Source organism: Eptesicus fuscus, chromosome 22 (genome assembly GCF_027574615.1).
Source record: "Eptesicus fuscus isolate TK198812 chromosome 22, DD_ASM_mEF_20220401, whole genome shotgun sequence".
Classification (NCBI taxonomy): Eukaryota; Metazoa; Chordata; class Mammalia; order Chiroptera; family Vespertilionidae; genus Eptesicus; species Eptesicus fuscus.
In genome coordinates this window covers 20,094,768-20,119,462 of record NC_072494.1, presented here as the reverse complement: position 1 = coordinate 20,119,462, position 24,695 = coordinate 20,094,768, and the positions used below count along the sequence as shown (strand labels likewise).

At 57.9% G+C, this 24,695-nt stretch overlaps 1 protein-coding gene across 2 annotated transcripts in view; it reads left to right on the top strand.

The window, feature by feature from the left end:
- Positions 1-22,767, top strand: part of KIAA0040 (KIAA0040 ortholog) — a 34,807-nt gene extending 12,040 nt beyond the window's left edge. Inside the window, exon 2 of one of the 2 annotated variants that reach the window (XR_008555103.1) lies at positions 22,287-22,767. Coding sequence is in view for 1 of the 2 variants with exons in the window: in XM_054711612.1 (XP_054567587.1) it covers positions 17,244-17,537 (294 nt within the window). In the remaining variant the exon portion in view is untranslated. Of the gene's footprint in view, positions 1-17,140; positions 20,389-22,286 lie in introns of those variants that run through there. The other variant, XM_054711612.1, reaches the window with a different exon arrangement.
- The last annotated feature ends 1,928 nt before the right edge of the window (positions 22,768-24,695 follow it).

The following is a 24,695-nucleotide window of genomic DNA, read 5'->3' as shown; positions in this document are numbered from 1 at the left end:
GCTGGTTTGCTTGGAAGCTGGTGCATGTGACCCGACCTTCAAACCACAGCCCTGCCCCCAGTGTCCTTCCATCCAGGCCACACTGCGATCCCTTTCCCCATTTTGGGATGGAGAAACTGAGGCCCAAGGCAACTGAATGCCTTTCCCAAGGACACATGCGAGCTCACAGGTGAGAATTTGAGCCGGCCTCGGAGACCCCAGTCTCTGAGCCTCCCCTGCTCGTGGTCATCAGACCACCTTCCAGCCAAGCATTCAGCTCCTGTGACCTCTGCAGGAGCCTGAACACACACAACCAGATGAGTCAGAGCCAGAGCTGGGCCCCTGCGGGCTCTCCCCTGAGGACGGAACTGCCTGGCCCTCTTCAGGCCCCAAAGGACACCTGTCCCTGCCTGTGACGGCCGAGCCGACGCCCATCCCCAGGACCTCCCCTGCCTCTGACCGGCCGAGGCAGGGCCACACGTTCAGACTAGTTGTTCTATCAAAATGTTCCCACCCAATGTCCCAGTTCTTCAAGCCCTGATACTTCGAGGGTTAGCCTGATAAAAAAAAAAAAAAATGTATTCTGTGCTGCTAGTGGGAGATAAAGCTTAGAAGCTGGCCCCAAACCTGCAGGCAGCCCGGCCATGAGGCCGCCCTGTGGGGCGATCAGACAAGGTCTACGTTTCCCTGCCTCATCCCCCCACTCCCAGTGGCCCATGAGCTTTCCAGAAAGTCTTCACAAAGCTTTGGGGTCTCCAGGCAAGGATGGAAGAGAGATGGGGGCGCGGGGTGAAGGGTTGAGGCTGAGGAGAGGGTGTGTGCTGTGTACTAGTATGCATGTGTGTACACATTAGCATCTGTGGGGCACCCCCTGCCTCTGCAGTTTCTTCTGTCCCTTCTCCCCAATGGCTTATTTGCACACGTTACAGGGAGAGAGGAAGGCGTCTGGGGACGAGAGCAGGCAAACGGAGGGGATCAGGGATGGGGTGAAGGCAGTGGCCGTTCTAGAATTCTCTGTGCAGGAGCTGGGCAGGGCAATTAGGAGAGGTGGGCGCCTAAAGCGTCCCTGGTGAGACCGAGAAAACGCCGTCTACACCAGGGCTGCTGGCCAGAGCGGTGCTCGGTAAGCCTTCAGGGCACTCGCATGGGTGCTCTGCATTCAGCACAGTTACTCATCGCCCAGTGAAACCCTGCGCTGGACAGCAGGGTGCAGAGTTAAACTGGAGCAGACAGGAAGTGACACTCGTCTCCAGCCACACCAGCTCCTCTGCACAGCCCGCCTGCTGGGGGCAGAGGGAGGAGGGGCAGCTGGCTCAGAGGGTCTGGCACTCCACACTGAGCATCTGTGCATCGCTGAGCCATGCTGGGCCAGGACAGTTCTGGCCCCTCCCGCTATGGTCTGGCCTTTACATTGTGAGCCTTAATATTGCAGCAAGGCAGCTCTGAGCTTTTAATTGTCCTGAACTTCTGTTAACATTCAATGAAGGGAGGAAATGGGAAGGAAAATAAACCCGTATCTGCATTGCTATTGAGTTGCATAATTGTATATTTTCGCCACCCCATTAGTTCTCGAGTATTCCAGCCTACCAACCTCTCCCTGGCCACCACCGGGAGGAATGAATCAGCCGTTCGGTTATTGCTGCAAAGTTTGCAGAACTCCGAGGTCCCTTCTGCAATATTAAGGGGAATTATGCAACTTCGAATTGAAGGCCTGTTTTTTAATTACCACCTGAGCGGGAGACCCGGAGTCACACAAGTGCCTGGTTGTCTTCTTGCTTTTTGAAAAAACACTCTTTCCCTCCAAGAGGATATGACGCGGGAAGACTTGGCCCTCCGTTACTGAACCTCCCCATTTATTTGTGGAGCGGAGAAGGCCCCACCCCTCCCACCCACTCCACTCAGCGATGACCTCAGAGCCTCGGCTCACCATCTCCAAAAATAAACCCACCTAGGCACCTACCACACCCAGACACTGGCTCCATACTCTCAACCAAGTCGGTCTAAGAAGTCAGAATGAGAGCTGTGTGACCAAGGTATTTCACTGTAACCATGGCTACGGGTTTTATTAGCCCAAACCCCAGGATGTGGTCGGATCAGATAGACGCAGACGGCCAAGACAAGTGTGAGTGGTGTCACGGCGTGCGCCCACAAAGTCTCCCAATTGGAAACAGAGCCGATAATGATGCCGATTCACAAAGGACCAGGGGAACGGGAGGGGCGGGAGGGGTCAGGCGGGTGGCGGCTGTGCCCCTAAGAGCCGCCCAGGGTTCTCACTTGAGCTTTAATTCAGCTTTTTAATATCATCTTCTCCCAGGCCAGGACCATGCATTTCGATGGCAATTTTCCCTGCCCAGTGTCCTTTTCACGCATACGTCTTGTGTGGTCTTCACCACAACCTCGAGAAATATCTGGGCGGCTGAATAGCTTCATAGCTCAGATGAGGGAAAGGCTCAGAAAGCTGGACCGACCTGCCCAAGGTCAGGTGCTTGGAGGAAACTGAACGGAGACTAGAACGGGGTCCTCTGCCTCCCAGCTGACTGCTCCTTCCACTGCGCCCCTCTCCAGCCTTTGTCCTGTCCTGGGGGCCCCTCTCCAGCCTTTGTCCTGTCCTGGGGGCCGCTCTCCACCCTTTGTCCTGTCCTGGGGGCCCCTCTCCTCCAGCCTTTGTCCTGTCCTGGGGGCCCCTCTCCTCCAGCCTTTGTCCTGTCCTGGGGGCCCCTCTCCTCCAGCCTTTGTCCTGTCCTGGGGGCCCCTCTCCTCCAGCCTTTGTCCTGTCCTGGGGGCCCCTCTCCTCCAGCCTTTGTCCTGTCCTGGGGGCCCCTCTCCTCCAGCCTTTGTCCTGTCCTGGGGGCCCCTCTCCAGCCTTTGTCCTGTCCTGGGGGCCCCTCTCCAGCCTTTGTCCTGTCCTGGGGGCCCCTCTCCAGCCTTTGTCCTGTCCTGGGGGCCCCTCTCCTCCAGCCTTTGTCCTGTCCTGGGGGCCCCTCTCCTCCAGCCTTTGTCCTGTCCTGGGGGCCCCTCTCCATCCCCCTCTCCTCCAGCCTTTGTCCTGTCCTGGGGGCCCCTCTCCTCCAGCCTTTGTCCTGTCCTGGGGGCCCCTCTCCATCCTTTGTCCTGTCCTGGGGGCCCCTCTCCAGCCTTTGTCCTGTCCTGGGGGCCCCTCTCCTCCAGCCTTTGTCCTGTCCTGGGGGCCGCTCTCCTCCAGCCTTTGTCCTGTCCTGGGGCCCCTCTCCACCCTTTTGTCCTGTCCTGGGGCGTTCTGATAGCTTTTCATTCCTCTCGAAAACGTCCCTGCTCCTCATCCTTTGTCCCATCAGCCGAAGTCAAAGACCAGCGTCAGGCATCCAACTGGAGGGGACAGCCGGAGAGTGAGGCTGCCTTTGCCTGTTCCCTGTTTCTCTGTGTCAAGCCCCCTGGGGGGCTGCCCCCTACACAGATGACAGCACCCAGAGTAGGTGATGTGTCCCTACTCCAGCGGGAGTGGACAGGGAACACAAGCTTGAACGGCCCGCAGGGACCGGGCAGCTGACAGGACTGGGGGAAGCAGGCAGGGGGACAAGGGTGTGCGACGGGGGGAACATGGGCCCTTCAAAAGCTCCAGCCGATCTTGGCCGTGGGGGAGGTTAGCGTGGCCAAATTCCAGGACCAGCTAAAGGTCGAGAACTTCGTATGAAATCAGAAGAGGAAAAAGAATTCAAACAAAGGGGCCCATGAGGTGGCTGTAATCCCCATACCCACTGTCATGTGATATTATTCTGAACTTCCCTCCTACACGTTTGGTCCTATGAAAATGGAGCTGCTGGAAGGCTCAGAGGTGTCTTCATTAACCCAGAGAATATCCATCAGGTGCAGGCTTTAGACTGCTGGATGGAGGGCCAATGGGTGAACACCCCTCATCCTGGAAGACAAGGGGGCCTCCTGGGGATGGTGGTGACAGCAGGATCTTGGGGTTCAGAAGGGACTATAGTCAAACCTCTTCTGAACTTTAGCAGCCGAGTAGCCTTTGCCAAGCACTTAATCTCTGATAGCCTCGGTCTTCCCATCTGTGTAATGGGACCACAAAGGCCCCCCTCCTGAGGTGCTGAATTAGCCACACCTGTCTAACCTGGATTACACACCTCCGAGTTGCGCTCTTAGTAAGAACGCAGCAAATGGCAGCCGTTTGACTCAACAGATCACCCTCTGTTCCTGGGGAAAGTGATAAGACCTTTTGCCAACCCTCTGTTCTGAGGCTTTGGCCTCCTGAGGCATCTATGTCAACAGAGGCCAGCCAAAGGAAAACAAGTGCGCATTCTCGCTGAAACGAAGAGGAGAAAGATGATAGTGATGGACAAACAAGGCGCCCCTCAGAAACTGGGTCCTGGAGGTCAGGAGGGCAGAGGAGGGCGGCGCGGCTGGGGATGAATGGAAAGAGCAAGAAGGCGGAGGAACGGCCAGTTGTCTGCCCTGATTCCCGGGGCGGTGGCTGACTCCCTCTTTACCCCAGCTTAGTGAAAATGGATCCAACTCTGGTCACAATGAAATAATTTCTTAAATGGATAGAGTAGTATAATAACAAGATAGTGTTATGTCATCGTCAAGGCAATTTTAAGGCACCCACTGTGTGAGGTGTATTTAAGCTGCATGCTTCCCACACATGACTTATTTTATTCTTCCCAATAAGGCATTCATTCCCTCATTCATTTACCCACTCATTCATTCATTCACCCATCTATCCATTCAACAAATATCTATTACCAACCTACCAGGCACTGTGCTAGGTATTGAGGCTAAAATGATGCAGCACACCGGGTGGCTCAGTTGGTAGGAATGTCACCCCACACACCAAATAGGTTGTGGGTTCGATTCCTAGTCAGGGCACATACCTAGGTTGTGGGTTTGATCCCTGGTTGGGGTGTATACTGAGGCAACCAGTCGATGTCTGTCTGTCTGTCTCTCTCTCTCTCTCCTCCTTCCTCTCTCAATAAACATATCCTCGGGTAAGGATTTAAAGAACTGATGTAGCACAGTGGGTGAAACACTAACCCTCTGAGAAATGTGCTAATATCTATTCACAGGAGAGAAAACTTGAAAAGGTGCTTAAGTGAATGTTACCCAGACTCCACACTCCATTAGGGGAGGAGGCCACATTCTTGACCATAAGTTTTCTGTTCAGGAGAAGAAACACCAGAAAATGTCCTTGATCATCTCAGGGACGGAAATATGAGGAAGTTGTTGCCTTGCTGATGGGCTGGAGACAGGAACTGTATTCGATTGGAGTGAGCATAGTTGGGATTCTCAGAGACTCAGACGTGACTTCTAGTGTCAAATCCTAAGGGTGCCTGACTATTCGCATGGACCCTGTGGAGACCATGTAATTAGGGATGAGAAGAGAGAAGAGGATGTGAAGAGGCATGGAGATAAAGTGGCTAGAGACCCTAGGCCTTCCCTAACCGGAAGTCAGAGGAAGCCCAGGTAAAAACCGTAAACTCTTTCCAGCGTTCTTAAATTGTTCTCTATTTCCCTGGTTTCATCTTTGAGTAGAGAGAGGGTGTCTTTTACCTCCCCTGTACTTCCTAGCACAGTTTAATTAATCCTTGACTGATTGAAAGACTGACTCATTTGAACCTGGAGTGAAATGAATGGAGCATTTTCATTTTCCTTTCTGCTGAACCTGAAACAGCATATAGTAATTAGGACAGGATCCCTTGTTATCAGAAAGTCCCAGCTACAATGAGCCCTTTGTGACCGAGCAAAAGGAAGGTAGGCAATTATTTGGGCACTGATAAAGGCGCCCCCACACACACTCCCTGCTGCTCTCAGCGATACGGAGTTTTCTTGATCATTATTTACTCCTGAAAAGAGTTACTTGCCTGGAGGACCTGGCTGGCCTGTGGGCTAAATGGTGAGTAACTGTCATCAATGTCTAGTCAGAGACGTGGCCGATGGTTGCTGTTCTATGGCCTTCACTGCCCCTGCTCTCTCCCCAGTGACCAGGGTTGACCGATGAACATTTTTTCCAGATCTCTTTTCTTGGAGGCCCTTTCACTGGCATGACTTTATTCACTCGTTCAGACTCTGGGCATCCAAACAGAATGAGCCAGGCCAGCGCCCTGTCCTCACTGCACTCACATTCCAGCACAGGAAGGCAGTCAGTGACGTGTAACCTGCAGTGACGAGACACGACACGTGAAGGAGAAGTTCCTGCCACAAGGGCAGCGACAGGCCTGGAGTGTTGACTGGCGGTGGGGCTTGATGGGCTAACCACTGAGCTCACATTTCAGCAGAAATGCATTTGAGCTGAGCTCCAAATGTGAGGAGTGGTCACGCCCGCCAAGATCTGAGAGCTAATGTACCAGGGACAGACAAGGTCAGGGTGGACAGGCCTGAAGTAGGGGTGTCCGGGTGCGGGAGGTGAGAAGGGGTAGATGAGATTGGAGAAGGAGGCAGGGCCAGATGATGGAGGCATTTGGGGGGGCACAGCAGGGAGTTCAGGTTTCACTCTATAGGCGTTGGGAAGCCATGGGGGGATGGGAGTGAGTGGAGGTGCAGGGTGTGGGGAGTGACGTGATCTGGCTCTCGGGGGGGGGAAGCAGGCTTTAGAGGGACCAGGGGAACCAGCGCCTCGGTGGGAAGGTGTCGCAGTAATCGGAGGAGAGACAATGGTGGCCTGGCCATGGATGGAGAGGGATGGATTTAGGAGGCATGGATTTTGGAGGTAGAGCCGCTGGGTCCAGCCGATGGGGTGGAGTGGGGGTGAAGCAGAGGGGTGTATGGCTAGTTTCCTGGGGCCGCCCTGACACAGTGCCACACGCTGGGGGCCTTCAAAACAGAAACAGTGTCTCCGGCTCTGGGGGCTGGAAACACGAGCTCCGAGTGTGGGTAGGGCAGGTTCCTAGTGAAGCTCGGGGCCCCTCTCCTTGTAAGGGCCCCCTTCTCAGTGTCTCTTCACACTGCCTCCCTCTGTGCACGCCCGTCTGTGTCCGAATCCCCTTCGCAGAGGACACCCTCGACCTCAGCACAGCACAGGACGGGCCCTTGGCCCGTGTGACCTCTTCTTGCCTCAGTGCGTCTGCAAGAACGCTGTGGCCACATCAGGCCCCACTGTGAGGCCCTGGGCTCAGGACTTCCCACGGCCTGTGCAATGGGATACGGTTTGACCCATGATGGGAGGGAGGGGGACCAAGGACATGCAGTCAGTCTTCGGCTTAGTCCAGGCCTGGAAAGAATTCATTCCCTCACCACGTAGTGATTAGGCCCCAAGTGCGTGGCAGGCACAGAGCGAGCTGTCAAGTCCCACAGCCGAGTGGATCGCTAAGAGTTAGGAGCTTGCACGAGTGTGAGAAGCGAGCCCACAAGGAATGTGTGTGACCCTGGTGCTTTCCTGCTTTTAAAGGAAGCAACTGTAATGCAGTCCGATAAAGGCCATGGTAGGTACCGACTCAGAGTTCGGAAGAGGAGGAAATCCCTCTGGGGAGGGTTGGGGACAGAGGACCTCTGAGCGGGACGAGGGAGGAAGGTGGAAAAGCCTTCCAGCAACGGAACAGCGTGTGGAGCTCACAGCGGGAGAAAGCAGGGTGTTGGGAGAACTTAAGGGAAGTGGGGTGCGAGGGGCGGGTGGAGATGAGGCTGGGATGACGGGACCGATCACGAGAGATCTAAGCGACGAGGAGCCAAAGGAGGGCAAGAGGACCAAGGTCACGCGAGGCTTTAGGAAGAGGAGCCGGAGGGAGGAAACCAGAGCCACACTGAGGCTCGGACAGATGACAGGGGCTCCTGACGTCCAGGGACCCTCTCTCCCCTCCCACCCCCCCCCACCCCCACCCCCAGAGCTGCCCGGGGAAAGGAGAGCCGGGGACCTCCTTCCCACCTCGGAGCCTTTGTCCTGTGGTCCCTGCCCGACGGCCGTTCCCAGGCTCTGTGCCCTCTGGATCCTTGTCACCCCTCAGACCTCAGTGCCAAGTCCCCTCCTCGGGGCCACGCCAACTACTTCCCGCGTGGCCCTGAGCGCTGCCTTGGTTTATTTGGCTGTCATCTGCCTTCTCCCTGCAGAAGGTAGGTAGCCTGGCCGCACCCGTCATCCATGGCTGTATGCATAGACTTGGCGCTCACGGGGTGCATTCGCAGACAGAAGGCCACTGGGGTGAGGGGGCGGGGGAGGGGGGGAAGACGTGGTCGGACTCTGCCCGGAACGTGAGCTCCCCGGAGGGTGAAGAGACTGTCGCTCAGCACGCTGCTCTGAGTGACGTCCACGTTTTAATTCTGGAACAGTCTCTTTGGAAACGGATGAGTGAGTTAGAAAGCATCTCCTTACTACGGAGAGAGACCGCGCCTTCACCTAAAGGAGGCCCACAGAACCAAAGCCACGACCGGAACCGGCCCAAACTCCAGCACCGTCAGCTAAGGGTCGGCACCGCCTCCTCCCTGTTGTTCGGTTATCGCCAGGCTGGGCTCCGAGCGGCGCCGCGTCCTCGGCCTCACCGACTTGTCACAACAACCAGTCACAGCTCCACCTCACGGAGGAGAACACGGAGCCCCACACACAGGTTACAGACAGGAGCAGTCAGGGTTCGAACCGGGGAAATGCGGTCCCAGCACGGCACCGGGAGCGCTTGGCTAAGCCCTGTTGGATCAAAGAGGCGCTCGCGGGGATGATGATGCTGCGTCATCGCATCACTGTTACAGCCGTGCCCAGCGGCGTGTTGTCAGTCAGCACAGGCTCACTGTTACAGCCGTGCCCAGCGGCGTGTTGTCAGCACAGGCTCACTGTTACAGCCGTGCCCAGCGGCGTGTTGTCAGCACAGGCTCACTGTTACAGCCGTGCCCAGCGGCGTGTTGTCAGTCAGCACAGGCTCACTGTTACAGCCATGCCCAGCGGCGTGTTGTCAGTCAGCACAGGCTCACTGTTACAGCCGTGCCCAGCGGCGTGTTGTCAGCACAGGCTCACTGTCACAGCCGTGCCCAGCGGCGTGTTGTCAGTCAGCACAGGCTCACTGTTACAGCCGTGCCCAGCGGCGTGTTGTCAGCACAGGCTCACTGTTACAGCCGTGCCCAGCGGCGTGTTGTCAGCACAGGCTCACTGTTACAGCCGTGCCCACGGCGTGTTGTCAGTCAGCACAGGCTCACTGTTACAGCCGTGCCCAGCGGCGTGTTGTCAGTCAGCACAGGCTCACTGTTACAGCCGTGCCCAGCGGCGTGTTGTCAGCACAGGCTCACTGTTACAGCCATGCCCAGCGGCGTGTTGTCAGCACAGGCTCACTGTTACAGCCGTGCCCAGCGGCGTGTTGTCAGTCAGCACAGGCTCACTGTTACAGCCGTGCCCAGCGGCGTGTTGTCAGCACAGGCTCACTGTTACAGCCGTGCCCAGCGGCGTGTTGTCAGCACAGGCTCACTGTTACAGCCGTGCCCAGCGGCGTGTTGTCAGTCAGCACAGGCTCACTGTTACAGCCGTGCCCAGCGGCGTGTTGTCAGCACAGGCTCACTGTTACAGCCGTGCCCAGCAGCATGTTGTCAGTCAGCACAGGCTCACTGTTACAGCCGTGCCCAGCGGCGTGTTGTCAGCACAGGCTCACTGTTACAGCCGTGCCCAGCGGTGTGTTGTCAGTCAGCACAGGCTCACTGTTACAGCCGTGCCCAGCGGCGTGTTGTCAGTCAGCACAGGCTCACTGTTACAGCCGTGCCCAGCGGCGTGTTGTCAGCACAGGCTCACTGTTACAGCCGTGCCCAGCGGCGTGTTGTCAGCACAGGCTCACTGTTACAGCCATGCCCAGCGGCGTGTTGTCAGCACAGGCTCACTGTTACAGCCATGCCCAGCGGCGTGTTGTCAGCACAGGCTCACTGTTACAGCCATGCCCAGCGGCGTGTTGTCAGTCAGCACAGGCTCACTGTTACAGCCGTGCCCAGCGGCGTGTTGTCAGCACAGGCTCACTGTTACAGCCATGCCCAGCGGCGTGTTCTCAGCACAGGCTCACTGTTACAGCCGTGCCCAGCGGCGTGTTGTCAGCACAGGCTCACTGTTACAGCCGTGCCCAGCGGCGTGTTGTCAGCACAGGCTCACTGTTACAGCCGTGCCCAGCGGCGTGTTGTCAGCACAGGCTCACTGTTACAGCCGTGCCCAGCGGCGTGTTGTCAGCACAGGCTCACTGTTACAGCCGTGCCCAGCGGCGTGTAGTCAGCACAGGCTCGCTGTTACAGCCGTGCCCAGCGGCGTGTTGTCAGTCAGCACAGGCTCACTGTTACAGCCGTGCCCAGCGGCGTGTTGTCAGCACAGGCTCGCTGTTACAGCCGTGCCCAGCGGCGTGTTGTCAGTCAGCACAGGCTCACTGTTACAGCCGTGCCCAGCGGCGTGTTGTCAGCACAGGCTCACTGTTACAGCCATGCCCAGCGGCGTGTTGTCAGTCAGCACAGGCTCACTGTTACAGCCGTGCCCAGCGGCGTGTTGTCAGCACAGGCTCACTGTTACAGCCGTGCCCAGCGGCGTGTTGTCAGCACAGGCTCACTGTTACAGCCATGCCCAGCGGCGTGTTGTCAGTCAGCACAGGCTCACTGTTACAGCCGTGCCCAGCGGCGTGTTGTCAGTCAGCACAGGCTCACTGTTACAGCCGTGCCCAGCGGCGTGTTGTCAGTCAGCACAGGCTCACTGTTACAGCCGTGCCCAGCGGCGTGTTGTCAGCACAGGCTCACTGTTACAGCCGTGCCCAGCGGCGTGTTGTCAGCACAGGCTCACTATTACAGCCGTGCCCAGCGGCGTGCTGTCAGCACAGGCTCACTGTTACAGCCGTGCCCAGCGGCGTGTTGTCAGCACAGGCTCACTGTTACAGCCATGCCCAGCGGCGTGTTGTCAGTCAGCACAGGCTCACTGTTACAGCCGTGCCCAGCGGCGTGCTGTCAGCACAGGCTCACTGTTACAGCCGTGCCCAGCGGCGTGTTGTCAGCACAGGCTCACTGTTACAGCGTGCCCAGCGGTGTGTTGTCAGTCAGCACAGGCTCACTGTTACAGCCGTGCCCAGCGGTGTGCTGTCAGCACAGGCTCACTGTTACAGCCGTGCCCAGCGGTGTGTTGTCAGCACAGGCTCACTGTTACAGCCGTGCCCAGCGGCGTGTTGTCAGTCAGCACAGGCTCACTGTTACAGCCGTGCCCAGCGGCGTGTTGTCAGCACAGGCTCACTGTTACAGCCGTGCCCAGCGGCGTGTTGTCAGCACAGGCTCACTGTTACAGCCGTGCCCAGCGGCGTGTTGTCAGTCAGCACAGGCTCACTGTTACAGCCGTGCCCAGCGGCGTGTTGTCAGTCAGCACAGGCTCACTGTTACAGCCATGCCCAGCGGCGTGTTGTCAGTCAGCACAGGCTCACTGTTACAGCCGTGCCCAGCGGCGTGTTGTCAGTCAGCACAGGCTCACTGTTACAGCCGTGCCCAGCGGCGTGTTGTCAGCACAGGCTCACTGTTACAGCCGTGCCCAGCGGCGTGTTGTCAGCACAGGCTCACTGTTACAGCCGTGCCCAGCGGCGTGTTGTCAGTCAGCACAGGCTCACTGTTACAGCCGTGCCCAGCGGCGTGTTCTCAGCACAGGCTCACTGTTACAGCCGTGCCCAGCGGCGTGTTCTCAGCACAGGCTCACTGTTATAGCCGTGCACAGCGGCGTGTTGTCAGCACAGGCTCACTGTTACAGCCGTGCCCAGCGGCGTGTTCTCAGCACAGGCTCACTGTTACAGCCGTGCCCAGCGGCGTGTTCTCAGCACAGGCTCACTGTTACAGCCATGCCCAGTAGCGTGTTCTCAGCACAGGCTCACTGTTACAGCCGTGCCCAGCGGCGTGTTGTCAGCACAGGCTCACTGTTACAGCCGTGCCCAGCGGCGTGCTGTCAGCACAGGCTCACTGCGGAGCAAAGGCCCCTTACCTCTCTGGCGGCACCAAGGAAGGTTCCCTTCTCACTCTTCCCCTCCTGACTGCGGTCAGCAGGGGGCGCTGTGCTCCAGTCATCCAGGGCCCAGACCTCCCCGGGGTCTTTGCCTGTCACCAGCCGGTGAGCAAGCAGAGCGAGAACACAAGGACCCTTCCCCTGGCCAGAACTCCCCCACGGCCCCGCGGCGACGCATGGGGCGGGGAAGCAGTCTGCCTGCGTCCAGGGAGAGGAAGGTGGGCGCAGCCTCCGGCTCATTTTTAAGGACTTTTGTGGGAAGACCTGGCAGGCGGAGGTGCCAGGAGTCGGAAAACGGATTGTGGCCCCGACTCCACCAACCGCCATTGTGTGTCCGGCCAGTCACAGCCCCTTTGGCCCGTGTTCCTCATCAGCAGGGCGGGGACCCAGCCACCGGACTCACCTGCGCAATGTCCACATGACGAAGCATCACTTCATTCTCCTAATAATCATGGTGTTCTAATCAGTCTACATCGAGGAGCTTGTGCTTTTGTTCAAAATCACAACCATACGATCACACTGACTGGGAGGGAACTACCACCTGTTTCCCCCGCACACTCACATCTGTCACACACCACGTGCGCACACTCTGGGGGGAGCGGCTCCCGTGGGTTACGGTCAGCAGTTAAGGAAATTGGGGAGAATACAGGCATCTATCTCATCACGCCCAGGGCTGGGTTTCAGTTATAAACCTGATCATCGACACGCAGGTCACTTGCTGGGGTGCGACCATTTCTGTACAAAACGGCACTTCCACCGGTCAGAGGGCCCCTGAGCCCGTCAGGAGAGCCAGGCGAGAACCATCGAGAAAACATACTCAGAGCAGCAGCGTTAACCACTGACGGAGGATCCCCTCGGCCCAGCGATGGCATGTGTGACGCCATCGTCGCCACCGGGGTCTTGCAAGGACTCACGGTGGTTTGGGGCGCTGGGGCACGGTGTGGGCAGGCAGGTGGAGACACCTGGGCTGGCCAAGATGTCGTCAACCCCCAGGACAGATGGTGGGGAGACGGGCACAGGCTGTTGGATGTGATTCCCAACTGAGAGAAAATAAATGCACCAGCCTCGACGACTGAGCCAGACCAGGCTGGAAGACGCCAGCAGAGCACAGCCAGGGACACCGCCTCACGCCCCTCCCCCACTCCTCCAGAGAACACCCACGAGGGGCCTCGACCGCCCTGCACCCCGCCCGCCCCCGTCCCAGTGCCATCGGTAACCATCTCCTCCCTCTCCCTCCTGATAGCAGTGTTCTTTACAGACACAGTGGATCAGTCCCCTCCGTGTTTCCTGGCGGCTCTGAGCCCACAGCCACCTGGCTTAGAGGCCCCTGGGCGGGGCGCCTACCTGCGGGCCTGCGTGGCCACGGCCACCCCACTCGCTGCCGCTGCCGCCGCTGCTGCTGGGCTCAGCCACGCGGTCCTTTCGGGAGAAGCCAGGGGTCCGATTGTTCGTCTGGAAAAAAGCACAATAAACACATCGTCGCCCTGTGTTTCCAGACATTTGGGGACTAAACGTCTGGAAACACAGGGCGACAATCCCCACAAACACACCCCACAATCACAACCAAACAACCAAGGTCGGTGGGCACCGCTTTGGTTTTTCCAGGACAGAGGAACCGTCTCCGCGGCAGCGACACGAGGAGACACCGAAGGACGGCTCCCCGGAGAGCACGTCGCAGGCCCAAAGCTCGGCTCCTTTTGCACAACTGTCTAGGCCAGTGGTCGGCAAACTCATTAGTCAACAGAGCCAAATATCAACAGTACAACGATTGAAATTTCTTTTGAGAGCCAAATTTTTTAAACGTAAACTTCTTCTAACGCCACTTCTTCAAAATAGACTCGCCCAGGCCTGTGGTATTTTGTGGAAGAGCCACACTCAAGGGGCCAAAGAGCCGCATGTGGCTCGCAAGCCACGGTTTGCCGACCACTAGGGAAGCGCTGACTTAACTCACCACCAAGGACACCTCTGATCGTTTCCGGGAATGCTAGTCCTGTGAGGCTCATAAATGCTAATCAGACACTGCAGACCAGTCAGCCTAGCGAGTGCCTGGGGCCTAGAGAAGCGTTCTTGGAGTAAAAGGTATAAAGAACGCCTTTTCGTCGCGTTTCCCCGGGACTGGGTTCCCAGACGTTAATGAATACTCCCTCTGGCTGTGTGGAGAGCCGACACAAATCAGTGCCTTTAGGAATCCAGACGGGAATCATTGACTTAGCTTTAAGCTTGAAGAGAAATCTATTTATTCAAAGGCCATTTCGGGTGCCATGGGATGGATGCGTTTGAGACAAAGGTTGGGAGGGGCAGGAGGGCCTGGGACATTGGGATAAACACATAATTCAAATACATGCTTCTAGTTTAGCCAGCTAAGCAGACCGAGTTGGAATTTGCTGATTCTATGTGACCTGTATGGCATGTTCCCTCCGTGATCCGAACGCACGAGGCTCCATGATAGCAGACACCATCATCTTTGTCCTTCATTGCGGAATCCCCAACACCTGACGCAACGTGGGGCATATACTGGGTGCTCACTAAATGTCTGTTAAATGCACAGAGAACTCTCTGAAAGCATTTCCCAGAGCTTTTCAGATCCCGTCATCTTTTCCTGAAGGGCAGCTCTGATCACAACATCTGCCTCCCGTTACAAAGCCCCCAAAGTAACACGCACCCTAAGAAGGCCCTGGGGACCCTGGCCACAACCCACAGCCCTCCTCTCTGCCCGCGGGCGCACCAGGAGGCCCCTGCGCTCCTGCCCAGTTCTACGTTTCCCTGCCCGGAATCTCTGAGCATCCTTTCTACCCATGCTTCTCCGTCAAGAGCCTGCCCACCCACAAGGGCCTCCCCAAGTGGCTCTGCCTTCATGAAAACCGAACACACGTGGAGGCGGCGTCTAATGTGAACCACGGAAACGCAGTGGGAAGAGCATGTGGTCGCAGGAAAGCTCTCGTGGAAGATCGAAGCAGAGAAAAGCACCCAAGGTCTTCCCACAACAGAGCAGAAAGCTACTGGCCCGTCCAAGGCTGAGGTCACAGCCGAGTCAGGGCCAAGGGCGGAGGCGAGGGGTGTGAGGAGCGAGGCAGGGGGTGGCCGTGGGCAGACCCAGGGCGGCATCCCAGGCCCCCGAGGGGCTGTGACGTCTCAGAGCACTTCCCTTTGTTGCCTGTGAGTTTGTCTGGGCAGCCGTGTGCTTTCTATAAACCTTCTCTTGGGCAGGGCCTGGTTTCTGTTGTAAGTCTCTCAAGCATTTGTAAGGTATCTAACAACAGGAAGTCACTCTCTTTGCCTTTGTGGACGACAGACCAATATAAACGCTTACGTCAGTCTGGGGAGTAGCCAAGTAGCGTAAGATTCTGAACATCCCGGGCTCCTTGCCAAAAACGGGTTAAGGCAAGGACGAGGAGGCAGAGCACCAGTGAAGGGCTCGCCCTGGGGCATCAGGAGCCAAACTCCCAGAACCAGCCAGGCCAGCGCCGCCCCTCACTCACTGCGGGCCCTGCTCTGGGTCCCGGGCTGGAGGCCTGCGGAATGGCCGTGCCCACTGGGTGGGGTAGGAGTGAAGACTAGACTAAACGACCAGCAGGTGTAAAGTGACACATGCCAACGTACAGTCTCACTTCCTCCCAGGGGCCAAATGGCACAGTGCCAGGAGCCAGTTTATATGACTGCACAAGATGTACCATGAGGGCGTGGGGCCACCGGCCAGCACACCAGGACTGAGGTCATGCGGGCTTCGAAGGACACGGGAGCCCTGGGTACATGGGACACGTATAGAGCGTGTGATCCAAGGACACCGACCCCGAGGACAACCCGGGGCACCACTGTGACACACTGTGGTCCAGGTGCGGCCACAGGCCCTGGTCCGGTGCACAGAACAATGAAACAATGATTCTGGGCCACGTCCCCCTGCGCTTCCCCCCATTGACAATGTGCCATCCTGTTGCTCACTTAGAAGCTATAATTCACATGAAGGCGATTAAGAAAGTATCAGACGAAAAGCAAGCACAAAGTAACATCCTCCTCCTCCTCCGTTCTTTCCTGGCCCGGCGGCCTTGGGCGAGCGCTGGGCCCATTGTCCAGGGGTCCAGGTGTTTGTCACAACTGTGGGTCCTCAGACATGTCACCTCCCCACTCCAGGCCCCAGGTTCTTCATCGTTAAGTGAGAGGGTTGGCTGGGTCTTCGGCCTGAAAACCAATGACTTTGATTTTGGGTCCCATCGCTTCTCGGCCTCTGGGCTAAGATCAAGTGTGATCTTTGGTCCTGGGCAGTGTCTTGCACCAAGAAGCCTCTTGCATTTCCTTGAATCATGCCTGTCCTCCAAGTCTTGCTTGGACACAAGGACCCAGGGATTCTGGAACTGAAGGAGCCTCAAAGACCATACACCTGAGCGCTGAAGGCCAAGATGCATGGGGAGAGGGGGAGGGGTGCCGGAGAAAGAGGGGCCACCCCAGACAAACAACCAGAAAGACCCCGCTGTGAGCTGAGCTCCGGGCAGGAGGAGGGAGGCATCTAGGGACCCCACCCCTGTTCCCAAGTACCATCGCCGAGCAGCCATCAAGACCCCTTTCCCACTGGAAAGAGAGGGGGCAGGCTGGGAAGGAGACGTGGGCATACTCGGTGGAGGGCCAGGCAGCAGGCAGGGCGATGAGGGAGAGGAAGAACCAGCAGAGGGGACCCAAGCATGGCGAGTCCCGGCAGACTCAGGAGTGGGATGCGAGGACAGGGCTGGGGGCTCGGAGCAGGGAGGGGGCAGGAAGAAGGCTGAAGCGAGGCTGGATGGGGAACCAGGACCTCGCAGCCTGGGGACGCCCAGGTCCCCTCCGACAGGCAGCAGGACATCAGCATTGCCTCTTGTGCCTCAGCTTCCGTGTGAGCAGGAAATGGCAAGCTGTGCTCCTGGAAGGTCACAGTGCGCGCTGCGGGGAGAAGCGATTGAGAGCAGCTCTCGGGGGCGGGGGAGCCGGCCCTCAGGGCACTGACCGTGCACACGATCCCTTTGTCCATCAACCGCTGCGCATCCACTGCGTGCCAGGACTGACAGCCTATCGATTTTCACATCCTGCGCCCAATAGCAGTGTGTGTGCGCGGCGAGAAGGAACAACTGCCTAGTGACTGAATGCGTGCATACGTCTTGTTTATTGAGCCTCAATAGGATTCCAGTGAACTCTGGAAATCTGCAGCTCCTCCCCTTTCCTGAGCCTAAGATCGATGGTGTTATTAAAAACCGCAGGGCGTCCCACTGCACGTTTCTGAGCGGTCCGCTTCTCTCTCTCCAGGTGCTCTCCGTGGCGTGCCCGCACCCTCAGCCCGAGGGGGATCAGTCACCAGTGGGCGAGGCTGTGTCCCCGCGAGGCCAGGACCGGTGACGAGCTGCGCACCATGGAGAAGCTCGGCTCCTTCTTCCGTGACATCTGGGACACCATCCTGACCAAGCACCAGGAGGGCCTCTTCAACAGCGTCTGCCTGGGCGTGGTGCTGGCGCTGCCGCTGCTGGTGCTCCTCGCCCTGGTCTTCGTCTGCTGCTACTGCTGCTGGAGCCGGCCGGGCAGGGGCCGGCAGCCGGAGCGCGGCCAGGGGAAGAAGAGGAGGAGGAGGAAGGGCGAGGAAGACCTCTGGATCTCCGCCCAGCCCAAGCTCCTGCAGATGGAGAAGAGGCCATCGCTGCCGGTCTAGCCCGGCGGGCAGCAGAGGGTCCGCCTTCCGACGACGCACGGGGACTGGAGCGTCACACGCGTGTCCACAGAGGAACTTCTCAGCCAAGGAGCAAACCTCAGACTGAGTGTCCCCAGGGAGGGCACCCCCAGGGAGCCTGGGACAAAGCGTGGGCACTGGCTGGGCAGCTATGTGTCCAATAGCGACGCTCTTGGCTCCAGATGCAGGCGTGCCGTCCGCCGACTTCCGGCACAGTCCATACGCAAAAGCACAAGGAACACGTATCCATGACCATCTGGGCTCACCATGCACACCGCACACACGCAGCACAGTATCTGCTCTTGCAAAAACATCTCGTAGGAGGGCCTGGCCAGATTCGGGCGCATGTGCACAATTACACGGCCGGGCAAGGTTATGAATTCCATACCCATTCCATATGCTACTCAGGTTACAGATGTGCGCTGTCCTACTCCGATCCCTGCAAACCCTTTTGCTGGAAATCCTCATCTTTGGACTTTTCAGCACCCGGTACAGTGCCCTTCGCTGTGTGTCGATGCAGACCCTCCAGTTCCCGTGCTCCTGACCCCGCACCGAGGAGGGCAAGTGTAAAGTGCAATGGATCCGAACTCATCGGAAGCTATGGTCTCGCAAGGTCCTCATTACCCCCGGTCGGTGTTGAATGTGGTCCAAGACCCCGCGCTGAGACGCGCCGCGCAGAGGCCCTCAGGACGGCTCCTCCACACAGGACCGAGCTCTGGGCGTGGCTCCTGGAGAGCGATGGGGACCAGGTAACAGGCTGCTGCGCCCACTCCCCTGGGGGCACCGTGTCCTGTGCATCGCAGAGGTGGGAGGAGATGCCCCACCTGAGCTGGGCATCCCCCGGAGCCAGAGGCTTTCAGAGGAAGGAAGACATCGCCAGCACGGCCTCGCAGAAGGCTCACTGGAAGCAGCGGGCGGCGTGCTGCAGGGGGAGGCGGAAGATTCGGACTTGAAGTGAAAGCTGGATGAAGCTAGATAGAGGTTTATTCATATTTATCTTGAGGCTCAGGCAGTGCCTTGCGCACAGTGGGTACTCATAACTGTCTCTGACGCTGCTGGGTTTGTGATGATGTCAGGGTAAGCTGTACTGCCTCGCCAGTTCCCCCAAGTGGCCTTCTGAGCGAGCCCGCTGGCGGCGAGGGTGGAGGTGGGTGCTGAATTCTGCAGAACCAGGGGGTGGGTTGGCTGGTGGGCCCCGAGGTCCGTGAGGACGTGTAAACCAGGTCCACGATGAGCTGAGGGCGCGCCTCCCCACCAGGCTGAAGCTGGGGGGCCGAGGTAGTCCACTTGTCTGATGAGCTGGTTGGAGTTTGGGTTGGATTGTGCCCATGCTGCAATGGTGGGTAATTCCTGGGAGCAGGCTGAGCTGTCCAAACTCATGTGCACCCCTCGGAGGCTGTTCCAAATGGTGTGCAATTGCCATTTAATTAACAATGTAGCTAAACTATGGTACTTACGGTAGCAGACACGAAACCCTGTGAGATTGTGCTAAGGGGAAAATGCGCCCCATCTACTCACGTGGGCCACCGGGTTCTCACCTGCCCCCAGGTGTGCTCCAGGCCTGTGCAGAGCGGACGCTGGGTGGTGCCTGCTGACCAGGTCTCCGCACAGTGACCCGGGACGCGGAGTTCAGTTGCGTACACTGTGGAACCCGCAATGGTCACCCCCTCCCCCTACGAGGCCCAGGTCTCCCAGGCACTCAGGCTCTGGCTCCTACACCCCCGTGACCAGAGAAGCTACACCCTCTGATTCCCTGCCCCCGTGTCACAGGGAGAGCGTGTCACAGAGCGGCCGACTGTCCCCGGGGCATCACAGCACGGCTAGTCACCTCACGTCTCCCGCTGCCCAGGACGAGGGCCCTTCCCGTCTGCGCCTCGCAGTCCCCGGAATGGATGAGTTGGGCAGACGTGGGGGCTGGCGGCTGAGGCTGGTGTTAGATATGATCCAAGAAAGCAGATCACCGGGAACATGGTTGCCGTGGCAACTGGCTGCTCGTTTGAATTAAGAGAGCAGTGTTTGTCACCTCCACGACAGGCCTCCATCTCCAGGTGCAGGCCCTGCTGTCCCCTAGTCTACTGCACCTGCTCCAGCCCCGGCCACCAAACACCAGCGCGCACATCTCAGCTGCTTCCATAGACTCGGACCCAGGACACCCAAGCCCTGAGCGAGGCCCCTCTTTTCCCCACCCAGCCTCCCCCGGGGCCCTCCCCGGGGTACCTAGAACAGTGCCCGGGCCAGGAGAGGCCTCACATGCCTGTCGAGTAAAGGGGAATGCAAGGAGCCCAAGCATCATTCCTCTCCCTCTCCCTCTCCCTTTCCCTCTCCCTCTCCCTCTCTGTTTTCTTCTCCATCCCCTCTTGCCCTGGCTCCATCCCTTCCTTCATCTCCATTTTCACTCCTTTCCTTCCCAGCCGCTGTCCCAGACCTGCCTCTGGCAACGAGGGTGCCTCAGAGGGGAGCCTCCTGGCCCATCTGGGGGGTTAAGCTAATGAAGGACAACGAGGGTAGTAAGGAAGGGGCTCCCCCCCAGCACAGGCCTGGGGAGCCCCTAGGATGTGTACCCAGCTCCAGCCAGCCACGGCCCTGTCAGAGCAGGCCTTCCCCCGCCGCTGCTGCTCCCGGGATTCGCTCTCCTGTTTCTTGGGGGGAGGGAGGGTATGGAGAAGGGGTCGTCACCCTTTCAGGAAGGATGTAAGTGGTCCAGATTGTACGGTATTCGTCAGTATTTTTATTTTCTGAAAAAATTCAAACACGTCAACAGAAAAACTGATTTAAATAAAATACTTAAAAAATAAAAGCCCCGCCTGGGCTCCTTCCTTGCTGGAGCCAGACGGTTCCTTTCCTGACATTGGATATGACCTCTCCCAGACGTCACTCACTCACGGATGACGGATGGAATGACGGGTGGAATGATGGATGCAGGGACTCCCTCTGGCACTGTCCCCGCCCCCCTCAGCCCCGCCCTGCAGAGCAGCTGCCTGCAGGTCCAGGCGTCAGAGGCGCCCGGGCAGCACCTGGAAAAGGCTCCCTACAGGAGGCCGGGCACTGTCTTCCTCAAGGAGAAAGGGGAAAACAGCACAAACCACATGATAACAGACTCACGAGTCCACTCAGGTCCTGGGAAGGGGAGAAATCAAAGTCCTCTAGAGAGACACGGGTATGTACGCCTTTTTCCGGGTGGGCCATAGCTTTGTCTCCTATGAAATGCAGTGGCTTAGATGCTCCTGACCCCTTGGTCATCACACCGTCTAGCACAGGCTGTGCACCAGGACCAGGAACGATGGGCTTGGCCCATATCTACACTGTCCGCCACGTGCATCAGCCACATCCAGCTCTCACAATGAAAGGCAATGGCAGTACAGGTGCAGGCGCCGAGTTACACCAGCCAGGTTCCCATCACTCAGCAGCCACATGCGGCCAGTGGCTACCACCCTGGAGAGCAGGGTCCAGAAGCTCGTGGGGGTCGGGGTCAACATACTGGCCATCAGCAAGGGCTGAGGAAGGAAGGTTCCTGCCTGCCCCCCATGGAAGGGGAGTGTCTGGAGTTCTGGTGGGTTCCTGCCCCTGCCCATCCCACAGATTCCGGGACTTCCCGAGGACTCCCTCCCACACCCTTCCAGCTGCCGACACCGAGGGGAGGCCATCAGCTCCACCTGCCCAGCCTTGGCCCTGGCCTTGGGGTGGATATGGGTTTGGACAATGCCACAACTCTCACCTCACGGGAACCCTCTGTGCTGGCTCCTGGACCTTTGACCCCAGTATTATTACCAAATTCAAAGGCGCAGGATTACAAGACTGAAATAAAGAGTCACTTCCACACAGCCTTTGGTCTCTGTCTTAGGTTCAAAGAGATGTTTTCAAATACCTAGGCCACGTCACTCAGGGTGGCCATGTTTATTCCATGAGCATTTTTGACGTTTTTTGCCATGTGCCGGGCACACCAGACCACCACTGTTGGTTGGCTGTTATTTTTTTATTTGCCAATCTACAGGGAAAAGGTCAGTGCTCCTGACTAGTCAGGTATTGCACGTGTTTAAAATTGTTGCAGCACACCAATTGAAAATCACCGCTCTGGGTAAATGCTAGTGGTCTCTGAATTACATTTGATTATCTAGATCAGTGGTCGGCAAACTCATTAGTCAACAGAGCCAAGTATCAACAGTACAACGATTGAAATTTCTTTTGAGAGCCAGTTTTTTAAAACTTAAACTTCTTCTAACGCCACTTCTTTAAAATAGACTCGCCCAGGCCGTGGTATTTTGGGGAAGAGCCACACTCAAGGGGCCAAAGAGCCGCATGCAGCTTGCGAGCCACAGTTTGCAGACCACGGATCTAGATACTCAGAAAACAAACCAACGCTATGGTCAGATATGTTTGCAGAACACTGCGTACTGCGGCTGTCCTGCTGCTTGAGACACGCACCACGTGGCCCACATTAGGGGGTAACAGGTGCTATAATAGAAACAGGTGCCTCTGCTGCACTCCGTCTTCCCAAGCTGATGGGACCATGAAACCTCTTTCGGCACACCTGGAGGAGCAAGGGTTCCAAGGAACACTGTTTGGGAAATGCTGCCCTGGCAGGCATCCCCCATGCCTTATCTGTTCCTGTCTTCCACTGCTTACAGCTCAATTCCTGCATTCCCCAAGGAAACCCGTTCGGAAATGCACAGATCCTGCTTCACCTTTCCTAGCCTCTGTTTCTCACGCTGCTTTTTCTCTGTCTTCCATTAGTGAACACAACAATCCCATTGGTGGCTATTCATGGCCCCGAGACCTCAGGGCTGGCTAGAGAGACACCATCGAGGAAAATCCAAACGTTTTGAATGAAGTTACAGAGATGGAACATCCGGGCTCTCTCCCGCCCCTCTCCCGCCTGCTGTATGATACACAGAGCATCTCTGGATCCCATTTGATCCCTGCAGGGACCGATGCAGGGTGTAAACTGGGGGTGGTGCCATTTTACAAATGAAGGAACGAGGCCCAGAGGAGGTACGCAGCTCCCCACACCTGGACCGAACAGAGCCTCGAACGCCTCCCCCAGGCCCTGCCACGCCCGGCATCGCGGTCAGCCCCGTGCGGGTCTGTGCTCTTCGTGTTCACCTGCAGGGGCCCCTGGGTGCACAAAGGGCTCCGAGTCCCCAGGTGTCTCCTTTCGAGGCTCCACATCGAGCCGCGTCTCTCTCGTTAGCGCTCTCTAATTAAAGCTAATTGTCTTCACCTACCAACACGAAGAAGCATTTTCATTCCGTGCTGTTACCTTCTCTTATTTAAATCACAGCACCCCAAAACCTTTGTTTTCTAGTCCTTTCGGCCCCGCGATTTGCTGTAATATAGGACAAACAGGCTTCTGTGGGCTGGCCTGGGGACCTAACTTCCCCACTAACACTGGAATCGAAACAGCCTTCTCACTCCCCATAGAAAGTACCGGCAGCCAGAGGGACCTTGGGAAGTGGAGTTATTTGCATATTAGGAACTGCCTGAAGCCCCTTTAGGGGGTGCCCCCTTGCCTTTCACCAAGCTGAGAGCCCCCCCGGCCCCCGTCTCACCACCAGCCCAGGAGACCAGGTCCGGGGTGGAGTCCAGGCTCACCAGGCAATCTCTCCAAGGTGTTCCCCAGGTACCGTTAGCCCAGCAGCCACGCTGCCTCCACAACCACCAAGCACAGGCTGGACCCACAGGCCACTCTCAAGACCATAATGCTGTCCAGGAAGGAGGAAAAGGGGGGACTCCCCCGACTCACCTTTACAGCGGCGAGGAAGAGGGCTGGCGCGGGGCGACACTGCCACCTGCTGGCCGGGCTGGCCACCGCGCGCCTCCTGCTGGCGCGGGCCCTGGTCCTGCGGACCCGCGCTCCTTCGGCTCCTCGCCAGCGCCCTGGGACGCCTAAGGGAACGGCCTGGACATTTTTCACGCAGGACTTCAGCAAACGATTAAGTTCCGCCGGGAGCTTTTCATTATTTACACTTGTTTTTCCTTCTGCCACGCGGTACGTCCATTTGCGTTTCTCCCTGTCGGTGGCCCCTCTTCGCACACAACACCTGGTCCTTTTCCTTCACGGCCTCCCCTCCTCCTTGTCCTTCTCCCGGCCCCTTCGGCAGTTTCTGGCTTCCATGATCCTCGAACCCCTGAGAGCTCTCCGCGTAAAAGCAGAGCTCTTGTCGTCCGACAAACAAACTCCGGGCCTCCGTCCCAGCGGACGCGGCTGTCCACAACCAGCTCTAAACCGCCGGGAAGGACCCTCCCTGCCCTCGCCACCGCGGCCCTCACGTCCCCTCACCTTCCTCCTGAGGAGCGCTGTGGTCTGGGGTCCCCTCTCCCACGCCTCCCGGCACAGGCCTAGTGCGCAGCCCCGACCTGCCTGTGACCCTCTGCCCGGTCTCCCAGCGCTTTAAATGCGCAGGCGCCAAGGGCCCAGCCGGACCGGGCACAGCAGCTCCAGCTGATTCTGATGGAGGGCGGGAGCCAGAACCACGCTGCCACGTGGCCCAGACCAGTCCCTACCCATCTCTCCCGCTTGGCCCCGCACCGAGCACCCGTCCCCTCACCCAGAGACCACTTCCTCCCTCAAACTCACCACACTCCGCCGTCTCGTTTTTGTCACCAGACTTCCCTTTCCCGGGCGCCCTGCCTCCTCCCAGGCCTCTGCTGTCTCCCAGCAAACTCAAGTGCATCCCTGCAGACCCTCTCCCATCACTCCCGTGACACTCCCCCGTCCCGCCTCCCCCAGCATCCAGTCCATATCCCTGTGGACTTGCTCTCCCCACCCACTGCCACTGTCATGGTGTGTCCCAGGCTGTCCCCACCGAGCTGTGTCCTCCGTGAACTAGGCAATGGCTTGGAGACTCTATCAAATGTGTGTGCTGCTTCTGCTGGGGCCTGGCAGGCAGCCTGTCCTTCCTAGGAAGCTGTGGGTTTCTTTGGCTCGTCCCAGTGGCTGTGACCTGACTCCAAGGGAAGAGTGTGACCCTCTGAAGAGGTTTACCCAGAAGCCCACTCCTGAGGCCCATTCCAGCCACCAGAGTGGGGGCTGCCAGAGCTGGTCACGGGAAGGTCAGCAGTGCCTAGAGGAGGGCGGGCACACACTGGGGCTGACTCGGAATGTGTTGAACGAACAAATGAATGAATGAATGATAGTGTGCA